Here is a 10000-nt window from a genome sequence, read left to right on the forward strand (position 1 = left end):
AGATCGAAAGAATCAAGAAGGGCTTCTGCCAAATTTTCCGTGAAAACGACTTAAAGATCACAGTCGAAGCAAACACCACCAAAGTAAATTTCTTAGACGTCACCCTTGACCTCCAATCTGGAAAGCATTATCCCTACACAAAAGAAGGAAACATCCCACTCTACGTTCACAAGAAATCCAATCACCCCCCATCCATCCTAAAGAACATACCGGAATCCATAAACAAGCGCCTCTCAGAAATTTCTTCCGACAAAGAATCATTTGATAAAGCGAAAGAAACCTACCAAGATGCACTCAACAAGAGCGGCTACATATATAATCTAACCTACAGAAAAACAACTCCAGAAACCAAACACCGCAAGAATAGGCCTAGAAACATCACCTGGTTCAATCCTCCGTACAGCCAAAACGTCAAAACAAAAGTTGGAAAGTGTTTCCTCACCCTAATCGGCAAGCACTTCCCAAAATCACACCCTTTGCACAGAATTTTCAACCGGAACACTCTCAAAATTAGTTATAGCTGCATGAGCAATGTAAAAACAATTATCTCCAACCAAAATAAAGCCGTCATTAACAAGTCATCAAATCCACCCGCTCAAACTATCAACACTTGCAACTGCCGTGACAAAAGATCCTGCCCTCTAGACGGAAAGTGCAACGTGCGGAATACCATCTATCAAGCAGAGGTCACAACATCTCAGTCAAAGCAAACTTACATCGGTCTTTGCGACACATCATTCAAATCACGTTATAGAAACCACACATGTTCCTTTAGAAATGAACGCTACAGAAATTCCACTGAACTTAGTAAATATGTATGGGGTTTGAAAGACAAGAAAGTCGACTATCACATTAAATGGCGGATTGTTAGGCATGCGAGATCCTATTCAAATGTAACGAAGAAGTGTAATTTATGTCTGTGGGAGAAATACTATATAATTTGTAGACCAGATTTGGCGACCCTTAACAACAGAAATGAGCTTGTAACAAGTTGCAGACATGCAAAGAAATTCCTTCTCAATAGCGTAATTATTTAAGGCTTATTTTTAGCAGCTCATTGGAAACAGTTTTTATTGTTTAACCGTTGCTATGCACCCCAGCCTATAGTGAATTGCTACCGTTATTTTCAAAATCACTGTAAAACACCATGTATTCCTTCTTTTTGGCAGTTGCCTGATGATTGCTTCGTGAGAAGCATGAAACTCGGAGTAGCAAATAAATGTTTTTGACCTAGTTCAAGTCTACGTATCTATATATATATATATATATATAGCGCAAGTAGGGGGTTCCAGTTAGCTGCAGAGTGCTCGATACGTGAAGTAGAGCGAATATAACGTTTACAAGAAAGACAACTTCACAGCGTAGCGACTTCAAGTTTCATGTTTGGACAATCATCAGGCTACAGATCTTACATTTGCATTCTAACTCATTTAAAGACCATTCTAATACTCTAGGGGAGCGTGCTATTTTAAGTTCGACAAAAGGTATTTGTTCTTGTGTCTGACAACAATCACACTAAATCCTTCAGGCATAAAAAGTACTGCAGTGAGACGGAGTTATCGAGGCATATCTGGAGTCTAAAGGACAATAACATCAATTACACGCTACGCTGGGCAATAGAGTCTTTCGCCTCACCATACAAATGTGGATCAAAGAGATGCGACCTGTGCCTTACAGAAAAGTTGTACATAATAAAAGCAGATACGCGCCACCTACTGAACAAAAGAAACGAGTTAATTTCTAAATGCAGACACAAGAACAAATACCTTTTGTCGAACTTAAAATAGCACGCTCCCCTAGAGTATTAGAATGGTCTTTAAATGAGTTAGAATGCAAATGTAAGATCTGTAGCCTGATGATTGTCCAAACATGAAACTTGAAGTCGCTACGCTGTGAAGTTGTCTTTCTTGTAAACGTTATATATATATATATATATATAATATATATAACTGCAGACAGTACTGTTTCGGCCTTCTGGGCCTCATACATACATCATTGGTTAGGCTTTTTACATTTAGATACTTAAAATATACTATTATGTAGGATATATAATACCGATAGAGGATTGTAATGTTTTTTTAGTGATTAACAGGAATTGGTTACGCTCTTTGGGCGCCCAAATTTTGTAATAGATTTGCAAACAGATGTTTCAATAAACTGCTAATAATAATAATAATAATAACTTTATATTTATCGACCTTTAGAAAAATATACAGTAAACTTAATGTAAAATAAACATATATCATAAAACGCGTGAATTAAGATTAAGAATGTACACTTAATAGGTTTAAATTATATTTTAATTAGTGTTGTTACTCTTCGTAAAAATGAGTTCATATGTCTTTTGGTGCCTTAACTTGGTATTTTTACATTAATTTGTTGATTTGACCTGAGGCTATAGTTCCTAAATACATGTGTACTAATAAATACTTGATTAGGGTATTCAGCAGTGTTCTATGTTGTAAACCAATTCCCTTGAGCCTCAGAGTTAAGGTAATTGACTTAAATGGTTCTGGATCCGGAGTTTTGGATTCTGGCCATTTCAGACGTATTAGCTACATCTATTAATGTCCCTTATTGTTCCGTTTTTGGACATCCGTTTACTTTCTTTTCCTTGGGTCATTCGACTTCCGCAAATCCTCAAGCGCACTAAAGTATCTTGTTACTAGGATCTTGTTGAAGTGACCTCAGTTATATATAGTTCAATAACCACGAACCAGAACAGATTCTTTCCACAGTTTCCAAGACCTCAATGTCAACCTGCGTGCATGGCAGTATTTTTGGTTATTGTTGCTTATCGCTATCTTTAAAGGAAGTGGTCAAAACAAGTGTACTCGAAGAGAACCCTCCTTGTTTAAGGGGAGGGGTGGTATACAAGAAACCATCCACCTGATGAACCTCATGAACAAAAATTATTGACCTGAATACTGGAAATGAGGCATTAATAATCTGTCTGCATGAAGCTTGCATTGTTAAGAAGTCAGCATAGCGAGGTTTGAATCTTTTCGTCAGTGCTTACTCTTGATAGAGAGGGGGTTATACAACCAAGAGACCATCTTTTAAGGTGGGAGGGATAAGTTACAAGAAGATACCACCATCTTTTTCGATGTATGGTGGGTCCTGTCAGTATACAATTGTTCTGACTATTTCCCTAATACGCAGTCTGTTGAGCCCGGTGAGTGGATATCTCGGTCTATAGCCCACAAGTTCCAGTCCCCTCTAGTTTAGTCCTCTAAAATGTTAAGCAAATTTAAAGATTTATCTCCTTTACTACAACACGTATGTAGTATCCCCTTTTGCTTGTTTGGCGCTTTCCTTTGGAATACGAAGCCTGGTACAAGGTTTGGTTTGGTTTAAGAAACTCTCCTCAGTGCTCCGCGTCACCAACATAAAAACTAGTGCTCAATTTCGGATTTTACTTCCCGCAATAATAAGCCATTTTGGAATAAGGTGTATGCCGAGGAAGGCAACAGGGTATTTATTCTATCTATCTACACGGCTCAACAATCTAAACTCGCAAGCTAACGCAACATTCACTTTTGGACACTTTGCAAGGAGATATGGGCTTAACCATGGCAAAGGTACGAGAACGTCAATGGGTTCCACATCTGAGGAAGTTTACCAAACGAGTGATTAAATCAAGTGCAGGTTGCAAGTGCTTCCAAGCAATTGCTCAGAGCAATCCACCACCTGGCCAATTGCCATCAGCCGGTTCAGAGGGGAACACACCATTCGTAGTTATAGGGGTAGATTTCGCAGGACCAATCAAGTATCGGGTCGGCGTTCGAGGATGGAAGGAAAGGCATGCATCACTCTGTACTAATGTAACCTCACGAGAGCAACTGATCTACATAGAGCCTGGAAACGAGAAGCTTGGAGAAGTTCATAGCACGCCGAGGGCGTCCCAGAAAGATCTACTCCGTCAACGAAAGACATTTCTGAGTACTGGAAGATGGCTCCGGAAAGTCATGCCTGATGAGGACGTCCAAGACTACCTTGCACATGAAGAGATCAAGTGGCAGTTTAATTTTAGCCGAGAGACTTGCCAGGGAGATCACTGATTCGAGAACCTCATCGGGATGGTCAAAACGACGCTTTACAAAGCTATCGGAAATGGAATGATGGGCTTTAAAGAGTTATGTGAAGTCGTGCTACATGTTGAGATAGCCTTGAACAATCGACCACTTAGCTGTGATGAAGAAGATGTCGACCTTCCAGTGTTGACGCCCAATTCACTCCTCTTTCAGAGAACAAATCAGCCACAGAATTAGAACCCCATCACCTTTCATTGTTTTTTTTTTTTTTTTTTACATATTTGACGTCATCTATGCGTCGCCTCTGTCCTCCGATAGATCATATGTGAGGACCACTAAAAATGCCTGCATAATTGAGTTTCCATATAAAAACCACAAACATAATGGATAAAAAACGTAAATATCAAAAAGTGTCAGTGTTGTAGGTAAAATCAGTTCTCAGATTGAATCCGTTTTAACCGTTTGAATCCGTTTTGTTTTTTTTTTTTTACATATTTGACGTCATCTATGCGTCGCCTCTGTCCTCCGATAGATCATAAGTGAGGACCACTAAAAATGCCTGCATAATTGAGTTTCCATATAAAAACCACAAACACATGATGGATAAAAAACGTAAATATCAAAAAGTGTCAGTGTTGTAGGTAAAATCAGTTCTCAGATTGAATCCGTTTTAACCGTTTGAATCCGTTTTGTTTTTTTTTTACATATTTGACGTCATCTATGCGTCGCCTCTGTCCTCCGATAGATCATAAGTGAGGACCACTAAAAATGCCTGCATAATTGAGTTTCCATATAAAAACCACAAACATAATGGATAAAAAACGTAAATATCAAAAAGTGTCAGTGTTGTGGGTAAAATCCGTTCTCAGATTGAATCCGTTTTAACCTAGGTTAAATTGATGATCAGATCTCATTTTACCTAGGTTGAATACGCACTCACATGGATTGAAGAAACTTTTTTGGAGCCTAAATTAAGCGTAGAGAAAATTATGGTCAGGTTAGAATTAGTTTTGGTTTTTATACATAGAAAAGTGCATAATGACAAGAACTGTGTTTGGTTGAACATATTCGTCGTCGTAGTGTAGTGGTGAAGACACAGGACTGTAGATCTGGAAGGTCAGTACAGTTCTTTGTTCCCCAACTCTGTCGCAATGTTGATCCTAAATGGAAGTGTATGAATACAGAAACCGATAAGATGATATGAAACATTAAGAAGATGAGCTGAGATGCTTAAGACAGAGCTTGAGGGAAGGTAAAGGCGTTTTCAATCCTTTTTGGGGGGAAGGGGGTGGAAAGGGGGTGAAATTGCTGTTTTAAGCAAGGTAGAGTGCATATTCAACCTAAGTAAAAAAAATGTGGATCACGAATTAAACCTAGGTAAAAACGGATTCAGCCTGAGGACGGATTTGACCGACAACATCAATACCTGATATCGATATTTGATTTCATGCGAGTTAATTACATTGGTGACTTCAACTAGTGCTCTTGTGCTAAATCCATTAAAAGTTAAATAAAGTTATCATCATCATCATCATCATCATCATCGTGATTATTATTATTATTATTATTATTATTATTATTATTATTATTATTATTATTATTATTATTTCGCCGTTCAATGTATTTTCTTTTACAACAATGCGGGTGACACCTATGCTATGTTGTTTCTGCGTTACATGTAACACTGTTATTATCGTTATATATACCCGTTGAATTTTTTAACTATCTCATTGTGTTGTGAAAGGATCCACTTTTGGCATTTAATAATATTTTATTCAGTTTCTTTGTGATGTTGTTAAGTTCCTTTCCCATTTTCAAGTCGAATACTACGTTGATTTGAGTTACTGTGTGATCCTTGTATAAGTTCTTTATTCCTTTCCGTAAATCAATGTACTTTTCTTGCTTCATTGATGTTTTTTCCTTGATGCTTCCTACCTGGCATGCAGTGCCTTCGATTATCAGCCACTAGTTGCCTTGTTTGTCCAATACGGCTAAACCGATCTTGTTGGTACCATTTTCTGGGACACTCTCCAGTTGAAAGGGATTGTCCAATTAGAATCTTGGTGTTTGCGTTTTCCACGACAACTCTTGGTATCGATTGCATATATCAAGGTTTTTCGTTGTTACTCTCTTGGAAGTTGTATTTCTGTAGTAGGTGGTAGATTGGCCGCAGCATTCTATCGTGTCTAGCTTTGTAAAGGCCTTGGGCAATCTTGCTGTATCCACTTGATATATGGGATGTTGTTTCTATCTGAGAGTCGCACATTCTGTATTTCGTATTTGAGACTTGTGTTTTTTTGTTTTCTCTATTGATAAGTTCTTCTTGGTAAGAGTTGTTGCCTCAGTGATGACTTTATTGACACTATAAACGATGTCCGGAATGTTTTTCCATTTTCTGAAAACTTGGTTTGCGTTCGGTGCCATGTCGGGGTCTTCGAGTTGTTTGGTGGTTAGTGCATCTAGCAATGCTTGCTCTTTCACATTCTCTATTTATTTCTTTCGCAGTGCTTGTCGTAGAAGTCTTTTATGGCGTGTGGGCTTTGTGAGTTTGTTTGAGTGGTTTTCCCATCGATGTCTTTGAGGATTTTGTTATGATGATGATGATGATGATTACTATTATTATCATTATTATTATTATTATTATTATTATTATTATTATTATTATTATTATTATTATTATTATTATTATTATTATGCTCATATATCTCATTTAACTTTATGTCATATTACAACATAATAGCCGAGCCTATTCCTTGGGCCTGGGGCTAAAATGAGGTAAAAGTCTACTTGATGGAGAGTGGCTTTCTTAGGATGTGTGATGTTCCTAGTAGTGTAGTCTTCTGTAGTTCAGTAATTTTGATGTTACCCGGGATTTGTTTGATGTATTTCTCCAAGCCGTTTTTTATAAGTCCCAGTGCTCCAATCACCCCTGGAATCGTTGTGGCCTTCATCCCCCAGATTCGTTAACCTTGATTTCGAGGTTTTTATATTTTTACAACTTTTCAGTAACTTTAACTAAGGTGTTTTTTTCAGTGGGGATGGACATATCAATGAGTAGGCAGCTTTTCTCCTCCTTTATCTCACGGTCTGTCTGTATTGGCACAATTTATCCCACAAGATTGTGATGTTTTCTTTTTTCTGTTATTGTATGGGGTTCATGCTCATACCACTTCTCTTCTATGTCTATATTTAGCTCTTTTCAAATGTTCCAGTGTAGGTATGTGGCGGCTTTGTCATGTCTGTGTACGGATTCAGTTTTGGCCAGCTCAGGGCACCCTGCCACGACATGGTCAATGGTTTTCTGGAATGGTTTTATTATTATTATTATTATTATTATTATTATTATTATTATTATTATTATTATTATTATGATGATGGAAGATTTCATTTTTGTTTGCATGAATCATTTACATAACTTGCAGACATGGGTCTGGGCTAGTTAGGTTACACTTCATCATTTTCTTTACATTCAAACAGTTTATACATATTCATAGAACTTCTTAACTTTATTTGCGTTCTGGAAAATAATCCATTTCTGACAGTGTTCAGTAAGGAAGGACAGCTCTTTTTCAGTGTTCGTTATTGAGATTAGTCCTTTCCTTAGCTCATCATGGTAGCCTTCGAGAAAGTTAAAAACAATATTGATTTGTTAAACGCATGTGCTCTTATAAAGTTGTTTGATGCCTGCACGTAGCTCTGTGTATTTTTCCTGTTTCTTAGTTATTATTATCATTATTATTATTATTATTATTATTATTATTATTATTATTATTATTATTATTATTACCTTCTTCAATGGACCCTATTACACGCTCAACAGAATATCGCATTTCTGATTGGTCAATCACGAATGCATTAATAGATTTGATTTACATTAATCAAACCAAATTGTTTCGGTTTCCAGTCATCATAGTAAAGGGTACAATCAGGAAAGGCCAAACAATCAGTTGTCATCTATTTTCGGGTAAACAGTTTTGGCTCCGTTGCCGCCCTCCAAAAAAGATACCCTTTCCAAACTAGTACTTAGAGTTTTCTATCTATTCCTAACATTGTGCCAGGAATATTACATTACGCGAAAAGAGATTATCCTCGATATCAAGCCCTATTTTCGACTAAAATTATTCGGAATCTACCATTAGTTATTTCAAGGACGTTAAGTTATTGGTCAGTTAGAGTGAAAGTGGACCAGGCAGTCTTAGAAACATCGGATAAAAATAATCTTCGTGGCAAGGGCGCAACGTATGAATAGATTTGAAGTGACTATATATCAGACCAAAGGGTTCACTTTCTCTTATATACACGTTGGTCTGTATCACAAACAGTTGATCTTGCTAACCGCATTTAAAAAATGGGTTCTGTTTGGCTTTATGCGTGCGTTTAGCCCTACTGTCGACTCAAACTTTCACTTGCAGATAGAATGTTAAGACGAATTGGAGGAACTCAACAATGGGGAGGAAGGGCGAGTGGAAATGTATCATCGTTTCTCGGGATCTTTGATTCCTCTTCACTTACTCTGCTCTAATCAATGCTAGTTTTGCTAAACACAGTAACCCCGTGAGGCAAAGGAATGTACAGCGCAAGTATTCTGAGTCTTCTGTCACGAGTTGTAGGCACGGTGATTGCTTAATCATCCCTGTGGTCACCAGAAAATCGATTTCCCCATTTGTGCAACTGTTTCTAATTAGAGTGAAAATAACCTCTAGACTTGCTTTCAACTGTAAGTTTATTCGAAATTGGAAACTTGAGACTAATCTGTTAAGGAAGTGCATTGAAATGTAAAACGTACCTTGAGATATTAAGGTGTTACGTAACAAACTACTAACGGAGAAATTGTATTCTTTTGATTTTTCAGCGACAGTAACAACTACAGGATCATGTGAGCTCATCAATTATTACTTCGCAGTGTTGTTTGTTTTGTTGTACTGTGCTGCTTCTTAATACAGTGATTTACATTTTTGGTGTGTTACTGTTTTACTCACAGATGGAGTGCTAAGACTGATTGGAGAAACTCGAAGAGGCGAAGGACGAGTGGAAATATATCACAGTGGAACCTGGGGAACAGTTTGTGATGATGACTGGGATATCAAAGATGCATATGTTGTTTGTCGCGAACTTGGATTCTTGTTTGCCATCTCTTCTCCACAAAGTGCTCGTTTTGGGCAAGGTAGCGGTTCCATATGGCTGGACGATGTAAATTGTAAGGGACCTGAGAGCTCCTTCACACGCTGTCCTCACAGGGGATGGGGTATCCACAACTGTGGCCACAGTGAAGATGCGTCAGTCGTGTGCTCAGAAGCAAGTAAGTAAAAACCAACAAAGCAATCTTTCATTATCACGTCTCACTGGTTCAGAAGGTAGATACCGCTATCCACTGGGTAGTTCCTTATCCAGCGGGTGAACGCTCTAGAGAACTGCTGTGTAGTAACAAACTACACAATGGACAGTTGAAAACTTCTTTTCGCTTTTATCTGGATATGTCTTTTCCTTTCTTTTACTGTCTATTATCGTTTATTCTGTTTTCTGCATCTATAAGTGATTTTTTTTCTTTCCGTTTCTTTATGTAATATGAATCTCCTAACAGAATTTATAAGCATCATGTTAAAGCTGACCTTGTAAAATGTACCGGTATAGACCTTATTCATAAATGGAGGTCAATTTATAATTCTTTTGTCGAAGTGCAAATTAGGCTACCAAGCCTCGATACCATACAGGGAATTGGAAAGAATTCTTGCTCTGAAATGAGGCTTGGTAGGCTAATTTGTACGTGGACAAAAGAATTATAAATGTGACCGCCATTTATGAATAAGGTCTATTTGTAAAAACAACAACAACGTGAAATCATTGCATCGCTTGCAGATGACGTCAAAATTTAGTAAGAAAAAAGACAATGGATCGCATCGTGTGTCAGTAAAGTTTTTTTCCACATTTTGAAGTCTTCTGTAACCTTTAGCGCTAACCAGAACCTA

General features: G+C 37.6%; 1 protein-coding gene across 1 annotated transcript in view; it reads left to right on the forward strand.

Moving 5' to 3' along the window:
* Window positions 1-10000, forward strand: part of LOC138052757 (CUB and sushi domain-containing protein 3-like) — a 52743-nt gene that overhangs the window by 34804 nt on the left and 7939 nt on the right. The window contains exons 21-22 of the mRNA XM_068899331.1: window positions 8887-8910; window positions 9016-9333. Coding sequence (XP_068755432.1) covers window positions 8887-8910; window positions 9016-9333 — 342 coding nt within the window. The remainder of the gene's footprint in view (window positions 1-8886; window positions 8911-9015; window positions 9334-10000) is intronic.

Source organism: Montipora capricornis, chromosome 6 (assembly GCF_036669925.1).
Source record: "Montipora capricornis isolate CH-2021 chromosome 6, ASM3666992v2, whole genome shotgun sequence".
NCBI classification, from domain to species: Eukaryota; Metazoa; Cnidaria; class Anthozoa; order Scleractinia; family Acroporidae; genus Montipora; species Montipora capricornis.